This window comes from Anolis carolinensis, chromosome 2 (genome assembly GCF_035594765.1).
Source record: "Anolis carolinensis isolate JA03-04 chromosome 2, rAnoCar3.1.pri, whole genome shotgun sequence".
Lineage (NCBI taxonomy): Eukaryota > Metazoa > Chordata > Lepidosauria > Squamata > Dactyloidae > Anolis > Anolis carolinensis.
This window is the reverse complement of record NC_085842.1, coordinates 303,911,613-303,931,618: the sequence shown is the minus strand read 5'-3', so window position 1 is coordinate 303,931,618 and position 20,006 is coordinate 303,911,613. Positions and strand designations below refer to the sequence as shown.

The 20,006-nt window shown below is 38.2% G+C and overlaps 1 protein-coding gene and 1 long non-coding RNA gene across 3 annotated transcripts in view; one reads left to right on the top strand and one right to left on the bottom strand.

Moving 5' to 3' along the window:
- The window catches only part of spef2 (sperm flagellar 2), a 92,464-nt gene extending 80,422 nt beyond the window's left edge, over positions 1–12,042 (top strand). The window contains exons 34-38 of one of the 2 annotated variants that reach the window (XM_016995640.2): positions 78–257; positions 2,550–2,792; positions 5,279–5,401; positions 10,921–11,073; positions 11,794–12,042. In XM_016995640.2, the coding sequence (XP_016851129.2) occupies positions 78–257; positions 2,550–2,792; positions 5,279–5,401; positions 10,921–11,025 (651 nt within the window). In that variant the 3' untranslated portion in view covers positions 11,026–11,073; positions 11,794–12,042. The remainder of the gene's footprint in view (positions 1–77; positions 258–2,549; positions 2,793–5,278; positions 5,402–10,920; positions 11,074–11,793) is intronic. The other variant, XM_062972493.1, reaches the window with a different exon arrangement.
- Positions 1,513–8,548, bottom strand: LOC134296768 (uncharacterized). Its single transcript, XR_010003625.1, has 2 exons — positions 7,849–8,548; positions 1,513–7,527 (listed from the first exon to the last, which is right to left on the bottom strand). It is a non-coding gene; the product is annotated as an uncharacterized LOC134296768 (long non-coding RNA).
- Positions 12,043–20,006: the final 7,964 nt, after the last annotated feature.

Here is a 20,006-nt window from a genome sequence, read left to right as displayed (position 1 = left end):
TTATTCATAGACTGTTGAAAGTGATTAAATGAAATATCTAGTACATTAATTAACTTAAACCTGTTTCCTTTGTACAGTTTTTCTTCACTTTGTTTGCTGATCCTGAAAAAGACCCTCCGCAGCTGAACTATGTGGATATGCTTCTTTATTTTGCATCCCACCCTGAATCAATTGATGGAGTCTACCGTGCCCTCAGTGTCGCAACAGAAACAAACATCCAAAGGGAAAAAGACAAATTCCCTAATATTCCCCGTGTGGTAAAAGTGTTGTTTTTGATAAGGGCAATAAGTCAATATTGGCTGACTAATGACAATGAAGATTTTTTTTGGCTCTTTCAATCTTTCCCAGGCGAAGATAAACATGCAGTGGCAGTTCTTCAGACTTGCTCTTTAACTGTCCATGATTGTTTGTTTCATACTCTGGAATGTCCCCATACTAACACATCCATCTCAAATTGCTGTCTTTCATTTACGCACTTTTTCTGGAGATTCCAGATGATGTTATTGTCATCCTTCATTCTGCTTTTTTCTGTCCTATAACTCCCCTGCTCCTGATCTGTTTGACAGTCTTTAAAACAAACAGTCTGTCCTGTGTTGACTGAGAAAATGCTACTCTGTCTTTAATGAGTAGCTATGAAAGGTTATGTGGGCATTTAATTAAAACTTGTGCCTTTAATTAAAATCTTCCTGGTTGTGAGATCTATATAGCATTGAGTATGGCCTCCATATCTTATAGATCAGGGGTCCCCAAACTATGGCCCGCGGGCCACATGCGGCCCCTCAAAGGCATTTATCCGGCCCCCACCCTTCTCCAAGGAAGATGCATGCCGCTGCCACCTTTCCTGTCTTCTCCCTCCCTGCATAAGCCTTGGAGCCTTTCCTTATTATTATTATTATTATTATTATTATTATTATTATTATTATTAACATTGAGGCTGGGTGGCCATCTATCAGGGGAGCTTTGCTTGTGCTTTTGGTGCACAAAGGCAGAAGGGAGTTGGACTACATTGCCCAAGAGATCTCTTCCAACCCTCTTCATTATTTTTATTTGTATTATTATTATTAACATTGAGGCTGGATGGCCATCTGTCAGGGGAGCTTTGCTTGTGCTTTTGGTGCACAAAGGCAGAAGGGGGTTGGACTAAATTGCCCAAGGGATCTCTTCCAACCCTCTTCATTATTTTTATTTGTATTATTATTATTACTATTACTATTATTATTATTATTATTATTATTATTATTATTATTATTATTATTATGGCTGGGTGGCCATCTGCCAGGAGTGCTTTGCTTGTGCTTTTGGTGGACAAAGGCAGGAGGGGGCTGGAATAAATGGCCCAAGGAGTCTCTTCCAACCCTCTTTATTATTTATATGACGATGATGATGACGACGATGACGATGATTAATATTATTAACATTGAGACTTTATTTTTTCCTGTTTGGGTTGTTTGTTTTTTTACTTCAAAATAAGATGTGCAGTGTGCATAGGAATTTGTTCAAATTTTTTTTAAAAAAACAAACAAACTATAGACTGGCCCCCCAATGGTCTGAGGGACCGTGAACTGGCCCCCTGTTTAAAAAGTTTGGGGACCCCTGTTATAGATAATAGTATGCATAATTTCTGATTTAACTGCTGTCTTTAGAGCATTTTCCTATTATGTTATTTTACTATTATGTGAAAAAATGATGATATATAAGTAATAACAGAATGTAACACCATGTTCTTCACCAAAGATGCATTTACAAGAAGGGCCTGGAAGCATCCACTTTTTGGGATCAGGTTAATCATATTGCATCTGATTTCTCATTAGCATTGCAAAATGACAGTTCTTGTGTTTCTTCTCAGAAAAACCAAACATGCCTGGTTAAGTGATGAAGCTCCCCGAGCCACCAAATTTTTTTTTAAAAAGTTCCATGTTATTAGCATTAAAAGCTTTAGGAATCTCTGCACTTCTAATAAACTTACATGCAAAGGTCTCATAGAGAAAAGGAGGAAGAAGTATGAATAATAGGGACAGAATTGTATTGCCTTTATGTTAAAAAGAGATTGTTAACAGTTTCCTGGCTTTACTAAGTTTCCTTCATAGCACTGGAGGGTTATAGCATTTACACAGAGAGAAAGTTGACATGGGAGTACAACAGAGCTTGGAAATGTTGCTTTTAGAGCAGGCATGGGCAAACATAGGCCCTCCAGATGTTTTGGACTTCAACTCCCACAATTCCTAACAGCCTCAGGCCCCTTCTTTTTCCTCATAAGCTCATGCCTATTTTAGAGGCTGCATCCCCAGAATGCATCAACCAGCATAGCTACCCATCATGATGGATGAGGGATGGAGCAAAAACAATAGTCATTAAATTAGAATCGGTTTCCCCAAAAGTAAACAGGCATCTACTAGGAGCTTTTCTGAAGCAGTAAAACTTGTTTATTACACTGTATCTTTCAAACTGGACTAATAGGAGTGCTCTGGCTGGTGGTATGAGATATCCACCTTAATCATTTGGTAAGCAATCCAGAAACTGCTGTGATACTATGTGCTCCTCTTCCCCAGTTCACTCCTTCTGCTGAACGGCTGATTACAACTTCTGCCCATGATGAGCCAGAGGAGGAGGAGGGTGGTGAAGAAGGTGAAGAGGAGGAAGATGAGAAGGAGAAAGAGGATGAGGCTCATTCTTTCGCCAGCGAAGGAGAAATATCTTTGGATACACTGCTTAGAGTGTTCAATTATGAAACAAACAAAGCTGCTGACAACCACAGATTCACTAACCATTTGGTGCCAAAGGACAATTATGAGGTTAGTTAACTAGTCAACAGTACTTGCATAACTTTTGGAACTTGGGAACCGATCTTATATTGAATCTGACCATTGTTCCATCTAACTCAGTACTTTTGACTGGTAGTAGCTCTCCAGAATTTCTGGCAGGTTCCTTTCCCATCTCTACCTGCAAATACTGAGTATTGAACCTAGATCTTCCTGCTCACAAAGCATGTACTACTTGTAATAAAGTTTTGAAGATTACTTGGATATAATTGGATCCAAAAGCCTCTAGTGTCTCCAATCCATTACTACAGAATGTGGAATTCACCCTCAGTTTTAATAGTTCTGCCACTGCTCCAGGATATTAGTGAACTGTCCAGATGCTGACACTATTTTTCAGGACCAAGATAGCACCATAAAACCTGGAGGAGCTGCAGAAATAATGCTACTAAAACTGACAGCTGACTTATTTTCTTTATCAGTAAAACTATGAGCCATATCTCAGTTGAAGATAGATGTATTCAATTTATTTAAAATAATTGTATAGAGTAGGATCCCCATATCTATGAGGGATACTTTCCTGAACTTACTGTGGAAACAGGAAAGTAAGGATAACAGTGAATCCTATTGAAATGAACAAGTTCCTTTGGAAGTTATCATAGGGACATCTTGTAAGGACCTAGAAAATCCCTAGAGAAGGATCCTCTCATAGAATTTTCCAGGTTCTGCAGAGTAACTATGTGGTAACTTGCAACAGAAGCATACCATAGTATCACCTGGAGGATTTAGAAAATCCCTAGAGGTTCCATATTTTGTCAGATGCAGATGGTAAAACTGTCGCTCTCAGTTCCATAGGTGTGGGGGCCATGCTGTATTCCCTTTTCAGACCAAGTCTTCCAAAGGAGATAAACTGAAACCCTAGAGTTCCCCAGACAACATAGCTACTGAATTTCTGGAAGTTTTAGCTCTGATATTATGTGTGAGAGAGAAAGTGAAAATCAGTATGGTGAAATATGGGAATTTTATTGTGTTATGCATTACTAACTGCTGTAAAAGTAAAAGAAAGAGAGGTTAGTTTTGTACCAAGCTATTGTCTATACCAGGGGTCCCCAAACTTTTTAAGCCGAGGGCCGGTCCACAATCCTTCAGACTGTTGAGGGGCCGAATTATCATTTGAAAAAAAAAATAGAAACAAATTCCTTTGCATACTGCACATATCTTATTTGTAGTGCAACAACAACAACAACAACAATGAAGGAACAATACAATATTTAAAAATGAAAACAATTTTATCCAGCATAAACCTATCAGGATTTCAATGGAAAGTGTGGACCTGCTACTGGCCAATGAGATAGTCTAGTTAATTAGGATTGTTGTTGTTGTTGTGTGCCTTCAAGTCATGTCAGACTTTGGCCGAGCCTGAGTCTAAAATTAATTATTTATTTACTGCATTTATTTACTACATTTATATCCCGCCCTTCTCACCCCGAAGGGGACTCAGAGAAGCTGTATGTACATACAATATATTATTAGCATAACACAATATTAGCATTATATATTACTATATTGAATGAACTATACCACTATACTATTATATAATATGTAATATATATAACATATAATTAATATTATTATATGGCATTACTATTAGTATTATATTGTATAACATAAGATAGTTATCAATATTATATGTATATACAATATATTATATTATTAAAACTGATATAAAAATATTATATTATAAAACTGAGGGCAGGGGCCAGGTAAATTCCTATGCATACTGCACATATCTTATTTGTAGTGCAACAACAACAACAACGAAAGAACAATACAATATTAAAAAATGAAAACAATTTTAACCAACATAAACCTATTAGGATTTCAATGGAAAGTGTGGGCCTGCTACTGGCCAATGAGATAGTCAAGTTAATTAGGGTTGTTGTTGTTGTTGTTGTTGTTGTTGTTGTTGTTGTGTGCCTTCAAGTCATGTCAGACTTTGGCCGAGCCTAAGTCTAAAATTGATTATTTATTTACTGCATTTATTTACTACATTTATATCCCACCCTTCTCACCCTGAAGGGGACTCAGAGCAGCTGTATGTACATACAATATATTATATTATTAGCATAACACAATATTAGCATTATATATTACTGTATTGAACTATACCACTATACTATTATATAATATGTAATATATAACATACAATTAATATTATTATATGGTATTGCTATTAGTATTATATTGTATAACATAAGATTATTATCAATATTATATGTATATACAATATATTATATTATTAAAACTGATATAAAAATATTATATTATAAAACTGAGGGCGGGGGCCAGGTCAATGACCTTGGAGGGCCGCATCCGGCCCCCGGGCCTTAGTTTGGGGACCCCTGGTCTATACCCTCAGGCCATAAAGATTGTTCATTTATGTCTTTTGTAACAGCATGTCTGTTGCTTTTAAATTGTTTCATTTCCTTATTAAAGTAAGTCATTTGTTTTTCTCTTTAAAGAACTTCATTAAGGTATACAAGGATCTTGGCTCTGAAGATTTGCAGCCAATCAAAGTATCACTCCTCTTGAAGCATCCCTTCATTCAAGAGTTAGTTAATAGTTGCCAAGTGTACAAACTTCATGTAAGTATCCCTTTCCATGGTGTTTGGAGACTTGTTATTATTAGAAAGTATAGAATGCTTTAGAATGAATGTACCTTTCCAATGTACAGTTTTCCTTGGGGCAATGAAGAGGAAATATTAACTAGAGGTGTGGGCAACTGTGGTTCCGTAGATGCTGCTGGATTACTATGGCTCTCATAAGCCCTGGCTATCATAGCCAATGGTGGAAGATGAGACTCACAGTCCAACAGCATGTAGAAGGCCACCATTTCCCACCTTTGAGCAAGGGTTCTGTGAATCTTTTCAATTTCCCTCTTGAATTGGCACATCTATCACAGGAAATTACCACAAAAGCATAGATGGATAATAAACAAAACAAGCTCACATGGCCGTCATAGCCAATAATTGAGTAAGGAAGGAGAAAAGTGGTACAGATAAGGATGACACTAAAATATGGACATGTTGGCAACAAATATTTTAAAAATGGCCAAAAAAGGAAGTCCAAGGGTATATGATTTGAAGTAAATGCTGTTTATGGCACCCTACTAAGTGAAGCAACATTGCATAATAAAACAAATTAGGATTTTGATTCTACACCATGAATAATGGGATCTCCCAGGAATGTGATATCTTCTTTAGTCTCATCCACTGCCAGTTTTTTCAGAGTGAACCTAAGCTTTTGGAAAGTAAATTACCTGCTTTTAGAATCAATGTTTAAGATCTAGGTTAATCTAATGTTGGTAAAACAAAGCTGATTCTACCTGTAGACATGTTACCATCCAGAGGAGGCACAATACAGTGTGTTCAAAAACTTATCAGGACTTGAAGTATTGGTCCTCTCTAAATAAGGTTTTAATAAGCTGCTCCAGCTCAGGGAGCAAAGGGCTGGCAGCTGAGTAAAATGGAGAATCATGTGCGTGAGAAACAAATGATATTCAATTTGCAATCATTTGCAAGATCTGAGCCTTCACTTGGATATTTTGATTTTTTGCTATAGGCCAACAAAATTATATAAGGCCTTCATTTCTAGAAAGAGGGGGAAAGGAAGAATCACTCATGCTTTCTTTATCCCACATTGCTTGGTCCCATCAAAGATAAAGATACAGATTGGATCGTTTGGGGAACAAATATGCATCTCTTAGTAAGGAATATATCTTTCTTTCTTCCTACTTCTAGAAAAGATTTAAAAGAACTGTGGGTTAGAAATCCCTACAAAAGTATGGCCTGAAGCTAGAGGAGATGCAAACCCTATGCCATGTCCAAATGGGGCTACATTTAATCAGAATCAAGACCTTATGAACGTGACTTCCACCTCTTCACTCTGAACCACTTCCTTGCTGTCATTGAATTAGGTCAATCTAATTTTGATTGAAGGCTTTTCTGTTATTGTGGCCAATATTAGAAATACCTAATCAGGATAGTGAAATATCAAAAGAGCAATAAACCTAAGGCTGGGGCTAACTGACTAAGCTTTGCCTTTGAATCAAAGTCTAGAGCAGAATGTCCTTACAACCTGTTACAGAGTAAGTGTTCCCCCCCCCCCCCCACCAAACCACATTAAATAATAGACAATGCAAGAAAGAATTGTTCTCTTTTAAGAGGAGTCAAAACAAAAACAAACCTCACAGAGCTGTGTTACTGAAAGATCTCTTGTAAGATAAATTCAGCAATGCCAGGGTGTGGTTTGTAAGGTTGAAGCATTGCCGCTTGTGAAGCTGATAGAATCGGGAGAATTTTGCATGTTGCTGAGTAATGCACCTTGTTGTCTGTTTTTGGATGGAGTGCTGCTATCTAAGCAAGCCTGAAACCCACTGAGCTGAACATTAACCAACCAGAAAGGCCTGTTTATTGGGAATCTGATAGATGTTTCCTATTATTTCTGTAGCAGAATATTTTATGATAAATGGAATTAGGCAGTAAATAGCCATCTGTCACTCACAACAGCCATATAGAACAAAGATGAAGGAACCAAAGTCTGTTATAGAACCGTATGTAAAGTAATTTGCTCACAACCTCATTCGTGTGTAGAGAGACAGGCTCAGTTGCAGTGCAGGAAGGAATATACTAATTTGAACCCAAAAGCTCCCACTATTTTGATAAAGCAACAGCTAGTCTTGTTACTGGTCATGTCCATGAGGAGATGAGGGCTGCAAGACAAAGAAAAAAATCAATAAGGAAAGGGGAGCACACACACAAAAACGCATTTACGTATATAACAATAGAATTTACACATTGTTTGTCTTCCTATAGTTGCATTTAAAGATTGCTTATTCAAAAATCCTCTCTCAGCTATTCACGTACCACTTAAGACCTATTTTGCTTCAGAGTTTCTCAAAGTGATCAGAATTGGTTAGTCATTATATCTGGCCTTTTCTATATTTGAACAGTAATTAAAATCCCTTGGCATGTCCATACATAGACATGTTTCGGTCCCTGCATGGCATAGTCTTAATTAAAGTCTAACATACCTCTGGTTTTCTTCAATGAGCTGAATTTGTTTGGGTTTCCTTTTTTCCAGAGTCTGGCAGTGACAAGTTAAACCTCTTTAATTCCTTGCACGCTTCTGTTTCAGTTATGTATTCCGATTCTTTTGTGACTGGCTCAGATTATAGGCCCATGTCCATATATAAACAGGAAACCACTGCTGGATTTGGAGTCTTAAACTGTCTACAATCCAATCCACAATAACATTAGAATCATAGAGTTGGAAGAGACCACATGAGCTATCCAGTCCAGCCCCCTGCCATGCAGAAAAAGCACCCTCAAGAGATGGCCATCCAGTCTCTGTTTAAAAGCCTCCAAGGAAGGAGCTTCAATTGTGGGTCTGAGAGAGAAATCAGTCCATGGCTTAAGTGTCTTGCCCAGGAGCTCCTCAGATTTCAAAGCAATCTTCATTGAACCTACATTTCAGCCACTGATGTCACTCCACTGTGATTTTAGCAGTATTGTTGCTGTGATACAGAGATAAAGTAGAGGTAGCACAGTATCATGACAGGTTTTGTTTCAGGAAAGTTTGCCCTCCCTGGTAATATTTCCATTGAGAAAAACCTTGATAAAGATCTTCAAAGAAATCCAGGTTCCCAGAAGCAGTTTAAAACTCAGTCTAACAGCAATTTCTTCATCCCTTCATGAAGTGTATTGAGGAAGAGATGAATCACTTCAAAGTCATTTCAGTTGTTCATTGTTAATGGCCAGTTCCTTGAAGTGGGATTTTTCTTTGAAACACATTTCCCTCACTTCTGAATCACAGTCATGTTTTTTTTTCTCTAAATACCATATGCTTGTTACATTTTTAGGAGCAGAATATCTCATATTATCAATAAATTGTGGTATGAGACATTGTCAGGATGATCAGGTTACTGGGACCCAGCCTACTGCGTACCAATTTTAGAAAAATTATCATGTGCTTCATGACGCAGGTCACTATTTCACAAGCCCACACATTTCTGTTTCACTCAGTCATTGTTTCATGTTCCATATCCCATGTTCCTGCACATATGACACATCCCTCACTTATATATCTGCCTGTCATAATCATCTTTCACACCCACAAAACCATCCTCTTTTATAGACATACATTTTTTAAAATAGACTTATCACTTCTGAACATACAATCGTGGGATGCAAACCCCAAACCCAGATTTTCATCCCTTCTCCCAATTCCTGAACCCATTGCACTATTATCTATCTGTCTATACACACACATACACACCACTACTTGTTCTTACTTTCCTTTTTATTTAAGTAGAGTCTGTTCCTTTTCGGACCCCAGTGATCAATGATGTGGGTTTTGTTGACAATATTGAATTAGGAAAAAGTCTGGAAAATTCTCCCCACATGCTGAGAAGCAGTTTCAACATAGTGTTTAACTCTTCTGGAAATGCTGATATATCATTGAAAAATTAATATCAGATTGTGTATAAATGTATCTTGAAAAAATTTCATAGAAGCACAAACTATGAAATATCTGACTGAGGGGAAAAATCAATAAGGTGCATTCAGTATGTGTTTTTATTGTTACAGTAAAACAATTCAAAGTTTTTGTGCATCTTATTCTTTATGGAAATACTTATACATTCAGGCAGTCTCCAGGTTATGGACAAGATAGGTTCTGTAGGTTAGTTCTTAAGTTGAATTTGCATGTAAGTCAGAACAGGGACATTTTTTAAGTGTAACTCCAGACAATTTGTTTCTATTTTGGATAGCAAAGGGAAAGGTTAACATCCCCGTAATATTTGTTTAGTGTTCTATGCCACTGTTCAGAAGATTTCATCTCACTTTCTGTACCTGTGATAATTGTAGTTTGAAAAATTTGGTTTGTTGTGGAAACAAGAATTGGTGAAAAGCTTCAGTGGAGACACCTTTTCCCCTTGCTAACTCTTTTAGAATTGAAATTCCCTTTTGAGGAGTAGATTTCTCTCACTTTCTGTTGTCTCACCCCCTTTCTTAACTACGAGTTGAATGTAAATTGAATGATGTTTGTAACTTGGAGACTGCCTGTATTGTAATATAGACTCAATTGTATATCGTTTTCTTATATGATTTAGATTTTAAGGGAAGCGTAATGGTATTGCTAACTGTTAATATGTTTATTTTAATATAACCCAAGAAGTGTGTACTTACATTTGGGTGCTTCCTAAAGACAGACGTTTGGAGAAGGTTGCTAAGTACAACTTTGATTTGTCCGGTGCTGGGTCCTTTCCAATTGTTCAGTTTAACTTGCATTATATTTACTTAATGGTTTGGTTACAGATGAAAGTGATGCCATTTTTAGCAGAAAGGTTGGATGGAAGCTTGATAGATGGATCACTCAATCAGTCAATACCTTTTACTCATTTCATCCTGAATTTAATGATACAATTTCATTTCATCTTTATTTAACCCATGGAATTATTTATTTTATTAAATCGGTTATTTTTAACTGTTCTTCAGAGCTTGAAAAGATTACCACCAGGAGTTATAAGCAGTATTGGAAACTAATTCCAAACTCTTAATAGGAATGAAGAATGTCCCCTCTCCTCATTGTTCATGAACGCACCCTGTCTCCCTTTACGTCAGAAGATTTCACTCTAAATTTGTTGAGTCTTTTCACTTCTGGCCCTCCTGCTATGTCTTGTGTTTTTTTTTTTAACTTCCCATGACAAAATAGTACATCCCTGGCCTTGCTATTTGTGCTCAGATTAACTTTATTGCTATTCCTAATCATTACCTTCCGCTTTCAATTATAAACCCTGCCTCAAGCCCCATTTTCTTCACCTAGGATCCTAGACATCCCAGCGTAAGGTAAGAGACTGTGACCTTATGCTTCTCAGTGCCCACTACCCTTCTAGCTGCATTCCTTGTGACCTTCCCCTTCTGCCATTCATATTCCTTAGCCCTTTGCAAACAGGCCTTTCCCTAGCCTTCTGCAATATCGCATGTTTCTCTCCTTTTGGTTCTGCATGCAGACAAATTGACCAAACAGAGAGAGAACCCACATTCAGGTGGAGAATCTTTGTTTGTAGGTTTGTTTGTTTGTTTACTTGTTTGTTTTTTTGCAGAAAATTTACGGGACAAATGGAAAACTCCCTTGGGTCAGGGTCAGCCATATGGCTGGGTTGAGCAAATGGAGCGCATTGATGATTGTACTTAAAGGGCTCAAATGATAGTATTTGCTTCACAAATAACAACTTTTAAAGTAGAAACCAACAAAGGTAGAGTTTGGGTTGGTTGTTGGACACACCTAACCTGTTTTTGTATTGTTTTGTTTTGTTTCAACACTACAAAGTTACATTGTTATGGGTGGAGGAAATATGATGGAGGAAATATTACTTGGTTTGAAATATAGATAAGAGAGAATCTAGGTAAGATAGCATAAGTTAGAAATATGATTCATAATTGTTTTGTTTTAAGCTTTCATATGGATTTTGAAATAATGTGAATTATATCCTTGGAAAATTGTTTCTGTAACAAATGTTCTTTATAGTTCCATGACAAAGGCTATGCCATATTAATTATGAGTGTCAGTTTTGAAAGTAGAGTTGTAAAATACCCTTTAATTATATTAATAAGGACAATGAAAGACTCTCAAATATATATTATCATTATATAAGACAATTTGAAAAACTTTTCCTCATTAGCGTATTCCAAGGACTTAACCCCAATGCTAATTTTCCGCAATCGAAGAAATTTCTTTTAAAGTTAGCTTTACATACAGATAATAAGGATAACATAAGTTAGATATCAATAACATAAGTTAGATATAGATAACATAAGTTAGGTATAGATAGTATAAGTTAAATATAAGCAAGCAATATACATTCCGTAGATAAGTTGATTTTTCAGTTGAATGGTGGGACAGCTTTGTTTAGCACACAACAATAAAGTAGCTATATAGTAACGTATTTCTAACGTTGTTTCTTTTCTTTCTATAGGATTTAAAAATGTTTCTTCAGAGAGCTGATCAAACCCAGCCATCTAATGGAATTAATACTCTTTTAGAAAAAAATTAAAATAACGGCACTGGGTGGAACTCTGGAAACGTTTTCGTTGCAAAAGAAATGTTTCTCACATGCAGTTCTGAATGTTGCAGTTAATTCCTTCTTGTTTGTGTTATTGGGTTCTTCAGTTAGAATGGTTATATTTTGAATTCACTGTTTTAAAATAAAAGTTATTTATTTTAAGCCAATATATTTATTTCTGGCAAATGAGACAGGAAATATCATCTATATCCTGATCTTAAATCTGATCTTGTGGATCCTGGATAAGGTCTCCTAGATTGTACAATTCTATTTCTTCCACCTGTAGAGAAGGAGATCCACAGACAGATAAGGAGGAGACACATCTTCAAAAACTCTTATTTGCTGTCATGGAAACCCCCAAAGCTCTTTCCTTTTTACCTTTGGGTAGCCAGCAATGGCATCAGCAAGGCTGTGGATTCAGTAGATCCAGAACCTCTTCATTTCCACAATGTTTCTTCTGGAAGGAAGAAGGAAACACACTCATTCTGGAATGGAAGAGGAGAGAGCTACAATTCCTAGTAGAGAGGGGCAATGCAATCTGGCTTTATAATGAACCTATGTCATAAAACTCATGGTTGCTAATAGCCAAATTAGGTCTGTCACACCCATGCTATAAACATTTTAGGAAACTATGTAAAAAACCTTAATTTGTGTAGTAAGCTTATGAGCATAGATGGGTAGTGTGAAGTCTCCTGAAGGAAGTAAATCGCATTTTTAGTAGACTTGTTTCGATCCAAACCTTTTAAGTTTTAGTAGACCATTCAGTACAATTTAATACTGGTTTGTTGTAATCCATAGTGATTTCAGCTACAGTCTGGGACTATGAGAATTCTAGTTTTTCTGTGTCTTAATATCTGATTTATGGCAAGCCTAAGTAGCTCAAACTGCTACTTATTCTGACTGACTCCCAAAGGACTATGGAAGGCTCGGGTTTTAATGTCTGCTTAGTCATAGAAATCCACTACATGCTCCTAAGCAAGGCACACTTTCTCAGCCTTAGAGAAGGCTAAGCCTGAATACATCCTGCCAAGAAAGAGCTATGGTAAGTTGGAATTAACCTGAATGCTTGTAACTGCAACATTAAATGGTGGCTCAGCATAAGAATTCTGTCCTCTGGACTATGTTGACTTCTCACGCACCTTTCTAAATTCGGCCACATTCCCTACCTGTAATACAACTGTTCTTTTTTCCTTTTATTTCTAAAACCACCCTAAGGAATAGATTGGTGCCCTGTATACAACTTGCAGAGCTGGATAAATGAATATGTTTAAGATACAGAAAGTACCATCATGCAACTTGTGTAACTTGTTGTCCACCAAGACAGAAACAACAAAACCCATAGAGTTACCAAGCACTCGGTAATGCTCAATCAATATATGATTCTGTTTTGGATTGTTGGGCCAGGACTTCCAGAGACAAGGCTTTGAATCACTGCTCAGTCATAGAAATCCTCTAGTTGATTTTGGACAAGCCATATTTTCTCAGCAAGCCTCCTCCAAATAAATCTTGTCAAGGAAACTCCATAAATCAGAATGTACTTAAAGGCCCATAACAACAACACAAAGTCACCAGCCATTAGGCTTTCACTATAACAGCCTCAAATTTTTCCTCAGAGCATTTTCAGTTGTTTTCAGTTGTTTTCAGTTAGTCAGATGCTGAAAACCAAGTCTGACACTTATAGTCTCAGGTTAGATTGTGGTGTGTGGAGCTGAATCTTGTATGTGCCTTATTCTCTAAGCGCACTGTGGTTGAGTATCGGCCTCCCCACCTCTTATTTACAACAAACTAACAACTTCAGCACTTCAAACTAAGCACTGTGAACAGCTATTAACCATATGGTGCTCCATAGTTATGAAACCTCAACATCCTTCTTGTTTCAACTCATTACCAAACAGATTTTAAAGATGCAGACGAGACCACACTGCTTCTCTTGTACCTCTTTCCTCCTGTCAGCACAACCAAAGGGAGTCTAAACTGCACTTCAAATTTATTTTTATTATTTTATTAACTTTATACCTCGCCTTTCTCTTCATTGAGACTCAAGGCTGCTAACAACCATACAATCTAATTATAACAAAACTAATACAACAATTAAAAATAATTAGTATTCTGTGTGGATCTAAAGTTAAAATACAATTAAAACACAACAAATACAATTAAAATCATATTTTAAAATCCCACCCACAACCTCTCCAGCAGAAATTCATCCGCATCCTCCCCCAAATGCCTGCTGACACAGAAATGTCTTCAGCTTCTTGCGGAAGGTAAGCAGGGATGGGGCCATCCTGGTCTTTCTTGGGGAGGAGTTATGAAGTCAGAGCAGTCACTGAAAAGGCCTTCTTCCTTGTTCCCACCAAAAGCATTTGAGTGGGTGGTGCACCAGAGAGAAGGTCCTCTCCAAATGATCGTAGATATCTGACACATTCTTAGAGAGACGGTCCTTCAAATAACATGCATCTAAGCTACATAGGGCTTTATATGTCAAAACCAACATTTTAATCTATGCTCAGAAACATGTTGGCAGCCAGTGGAACTGTTGCAACAGCAGAGTTGTATGCTCCCTGTAGGCAGCCCCAGTAAGCAGTCTGACTGCTGCTCTTTAAACCATCTGAAATTTCTGAGCACTTTTCAAAGATAGCCTCATGTAGAACGCATTACAGCAGTCCAACTGGAATGTAACCAAGGCATGTACCACTGTGGCCAGATCTGACCTCTTCAGGAATAGGTGCAATTCACACATTAGCTTTATCTGTGCAAAAGCTCTCCTGGTCACTGCTGATACCCAAGCTTGCAGATTCAAATCCGAATCCAGAATACTCCCAAACTGTGAACCTGTGTTTTCACGGAGAATGTGACTCTATCTAGTACAGGCGTGATCCCTTTTCCCAGATCTGTCCTTCAACTGACCAGGAGCACCTCTGCTTGCCTGGATTCAGCATCAATTTGTTACCTCACAACCTCTGAGGTTGCCTGCCATAGATGTGGGCGAAACCTCAGGACAGAATACTTCTAGAACATGGCCATACAGCCCAGAAAACATACAACAACCCAATTTGTTGGCCTCATACAGCCCATTACAGCTGCCAGGTACCTATTTAGCACAGGAACTGCTTTCTTGGAATTAGGTGAAAAGGAGTAGTAGAGCTGGGTGTTGTCTGCAGATAGCACTGCACTCCAAAATTCCAGAATACCTCTTCCAGTGGTTTTATATAGACGTTAAATAGCATGAATAACAACTGAACCCTGAGGGATCCCAAAAGTCAATGACCAAGGAGTTGAACAGGTGTCCCCCAGCACCAGCACCTGCCACCATCCCTCCAAGAACGAACAAAGCTCCTGAAAAACAGTACCTCCAAGCCCCACCCCTGACAGGTGACTCAGAAGTATACCATGGTTGATGGTATCAACAGCCACTAAAAGGTCCAGGAGACACAACAGAGACACTCTTCGCCCTGTCCAATTCTCTGCATAGATCATCTTCCAAGGTGACAAAAGCTGTCTCTTCCATAACCAGTCTTCAAACTGGACTGGCATGGCTCTAGATAATCTCCTGCCCTGATATAAGGAGGCATTAATCACTACCCCTGACTGAGCCCACCAGTCCCCCTCTGGCATTTTTATAAGCCAGTAAGTACAGGGGTCTAGAGCACATGTGGTGGCTCTCACCGCTTCAAAGATCTTGTCCACATCCTCAGACTGCACAAACTGAAAATGATTCATCAACACTGAACAAGCAGAAGCCAAAGTTACATCCACCAGAGCTGTAACAACGATGGTGTCTATGTCAGAGCGAATCTGGGTGATCTTATTTGCAAAATGACTGGCAAGTTCTTCACAGCATGGTGCTTCATGGTAACACTCTCTTTGGGGCCAACTTGTATTAGGCCCCTAACCACTCGAAACAACTGTGCTGGTCAGTTCTTCAAAGTATTCAGTATTCTAAAACAATGACTTGAGAGTGTGAGCACCATGGTGGGCATACATAGCTGCAGGAAGGAGGGTTGGTTCCTACCAAAGTAGTCCGTTCAAAGTTTCCAGTCATAGACTTTATGCAGATATGAAATCCATAGGGCACAGATGACCACCATTTCAGGTAAGCAACCTATTCATGACAAACATGTCAGAATACCACAAGGTGTCTCAGAGTTGGGAACAACTGAAAGGCAGGGAATGGTGACAGCATATCAGTTGCTGTGTTTGTCCAATGCAAAATCAGTTGTTGGGTTAGATGTTTAAGCAATACCTAGGGCAAATAAAACCTCAGCTCTCCCTAGAAGCCAAGATGACTAAACTGAGACTGTTGTTCTTTGGACATATGATAAGACATGACTCATAAGAAAAGGCAATCATGCTTGGTAAGACACAAGGAATAAAGGAAGGTTGCATCCCAGATGAATGGACTCAATCAAGAAAGCCATGGTCCTGAGTCTACAAGACATGAGGGCTCTTGAGGATAGGATGAGGTCTTTGGAGGTCTTTCATTTGTGTGCTTATCATAAATTGAAGTCAACTTGAGTACAGTTAACAACAATCTGAGGGATGCAAGGTAGTAACAAGATGTTAGTCCCATGGCTTGAGAAAGCTGCTAGTTTGATGGAGGTATTCAATTTGGGTTCCTTCTGGACTTTCTATTCTCAGTAGAGATGTAGGAAAAAATAGAGCCCAGAAGCAAGTTTTTTTTCCCCTTTTGGCCAATTGTTTGCCCTCACTGGAGAAAGTAGGCATTGCCTCATGCTCTGATTACCTTCAAGCTAGTTTATTATATTGCACTGCTCGTGCGGCTCCCTTAAAAACAGCTTGGAAGCTTTATTTGGTACAGAAAGTGGAGCAGGATAGTTAGGCAAATGAAGCATGTGACACCTATTCTGTTTGTTTCATTTTTTAAAATCCTCTAGTTTCTCATTTTTTTTACTTCTTTCTTAGAATCTAGATGGACTGATTTTATATTAATCCACAACTATAATTATTTTTTGAAAGAGGAGCAAATAGCATATCCTAGCAGTGAGATGGTCAAGAAGGATGAACTGATTTAAATCAATGTCTAGAAGTGGAAAAAAGCATATCTTCTTGAATAGTATATTAGCTGTCCTATATTGCACTTCAACCACATTTCCATAGCTAGAACTAGTTTTGTGTGCGTGCATAAATCTCACACTGGCTTTCTCGTAATCCAGCTCAGCCTATGAAGCTGTACTCCTGGTTGTAGCTCATGAGCAAGATAGGTACATGCTGGCCTAATTTTATTTGAGGTTGTAAACATCTTAACATCATAGGATGACCTAATTGTAGATAGGCTTGTCCTCATTTTGAATTTGCCTGTGACAATACTTAGCCATAAGATGACCTGATTTAGCAAATCAGATGCATAGTTTTTCTCTATCTCAATGTGTCTATGATCCAAACAAGTTTTTCTCCTCAGTCGTCTCTCCTTGCAGTTGTTGCTGCTGCCATTGGTAGTCTTCCCCTATTTTTGAGACTATATGTAACCATAGCTAAGCAAAAAACAAACCTACAAAACCAAGTCATAATGAAACCTTTTCAAAATGTATGCTGGCTGTGTAAGAATTTGGTGTTCGAAAGCCAAAAAGGACCTCAGATTTGCTCCATCATGTATAATATTTTCACAACTTCGTTATGTCTTTGTTGTAAGATGCGACTGAATGATATGAATAATGAAATTTGTGAAAGAACATTATATGTGTGATATCTCAAGCACCTTTGGCCCCTGACCCCGCAGCCATCGCTGACCAAAATGAAGAGGACTTGGGTTTTTTCCCAAGTGAGCAGGATTCAATTCCTTTCCAGATGCCTTCTGTTGACATTTCCATGCCAGAGCCAATTAAAGACGGCCTTGAGAAGGAGGCGGCTCTTCCCGGCTCTCCGGAGGAGTTACCGTTCGATAGAAGGGCTTTTTTGAAAACAGACTGCTCTCTAAGGCAATCTTTAAGAAGAAGTGTCAGATTAGCAGAGCGAGGCGATTGTGGCTGAACCCAGTTCTCTTGGGAAGAATTAGGGAGGGAGGCACCTGGCATGATGTTTTGGAGGTTCAGTTCTCTTGGGAAGTTTTGGGGAGTTTAACACCTGGTTTGGGGGAACTTCAATAAAAGTTGTACGCGGAGAATCTTCTGTGCGGTGTCAACTTAACTTTGGACTAAGAAGTAGCATTGCCTCTCTTTCCTGATTATCTAGCGGTCTGACGGTGCGCTTACTCTGGAGTAGACCGGGTGTTGGTTTACCTTCTTGCCATGATGGGACTGTGTTTCAGCTCCTGAACTTCCAGCTTGCCTTGCCTTGAAACCTTGTTTGGTACATTGCTTCTAAAGGACTCTTCTTGCTCTCTGCTCTTTTCCCCACTCAAAACTCAGGCGGAGTTTGAGTGTGTTTCGGATATTGGATTTTGAACTTTAATACCGGACATAAGACTTTATATTATTGGACTAAAATCTATCTTACCTGAAAGGTCAATTGCTACTTCTACTTAATTGCTTATTTCCATTTGGAACTTTTATTGCTTTAATAAAGATATTATATTGTTATTGGTTGTTGTGTTGGTTCCCAGTGCTCATGACACTTAGGAGTGTTACAATATGATATGGCATTATATGATATGGCATGCCTATCTGTATTTTATAAGTGTTTTATGAATGTCTGATGTAATTTATTAACTTTTTAATTGATTCACAATGTATTGTACAATTTTATATGTGTGTTTTATTGTAAGCTGCCCTGAGTCCCCTATTGGGTGAGAAGGGCGGGATATAAATATTGTAATAAAATAAATAAATAAATTTTCTACTGTGTTTCTGAAATTGGGGCCCAAAAAACAGGGCTGTATTCACATTATATCAGTTTGGCATCACATAAGCTGCCACGTCTCAATGCTAAGGAATTTGGGACTTTGTAGTCTTCTGAGACATTTATGCTTCTCTGTCAGAGGACTCTGGTGCACACAATGAGCTACAAATGCCATGATTCCATACAATGAAACTACAGGAATTAAAGTGCTGTCATACTCAATAATTCTACAGTACAGAACAGGCATAGACAAACTTGGGCCATCCAGGTTTTTTGGACTTCAACTCCATTCCTAACAGCCTCAGGCCCTTTCCTTTTCCCCCTCAGCCGCTTAAGCGGCTGAGGGGGAAAAGGAAGGGGCCTGAGGCTGTTAGGAATGGTGGGAGTTGAAGTCCAAAACACCTGGATGGCCCAAGTTTGTCCATGCCTTGTATAGAAAGTCTCCAGGATCTTCTAGGGGTCCAGGCTAGAGAAGAAAACATCATTCCCCAGCATAGTAATACTCTACATGTGGTGTTGACTTATTCATTCAGAGGAGAACGTTTGTACATTTCAACCCACAGCTGCCTTAACTAGTTATATCTCATAAAAGCTGAGTCAATTCTACTGAGTATAACCTCCCTGATCCTGAGACCAAAAACAGATAAAACTATTCTAAGAATTCTCTTGATGTTCTTTTGGAGTCACAGAGTTTAAGAGTTTGAATGTTTCTAGAAGAGGGGTAGTTACTGGAGCAAATTACTTTATTTGTGAAGTACCATAGATAAGAGTTCTGAGTGTAACCAGTCAGTGATAAGACTGGTTTATCTTTCTATTTAATCAGAACAGGCATATCCCCTTTATTTGATGTGTTAGGGACCAGAGCACCGTCAAAAAGGGGAAATTGGTGAGGAACCCATATTTTATAAGCACAAATACCGTGTTATAAGTACAAATACTGTATAATAGATTCACTGTGCACAATTTCTAAGAGATGCGCCACAAATGAATTTGATACTGTACAGGAAAAAAAAGAAAATATATTGCTGAGTTGATTGAGATTAAAAATGGTTACAAAGGGATTGTGGAAACACAACGAAATAGTGGTCCACATGTCAAATATATGAGTTCTGGATATAACTGAACAAACCTAAAGGAAAATTGGATAAAAATAACCCATAGATGGTATATGACACCAAAAAAACTAGGAAAAAGCCATAAAAATATGAACACAAAATGCTGGAAATGTGGGGGGAAAGCATGTGGTGGGAGTGCAAAAGGGCAAGAGACTTTTGGAAAAACATTAGGGAGAAAATACAGCAAATATTAGAAATAAAATTCAAAATGAAACC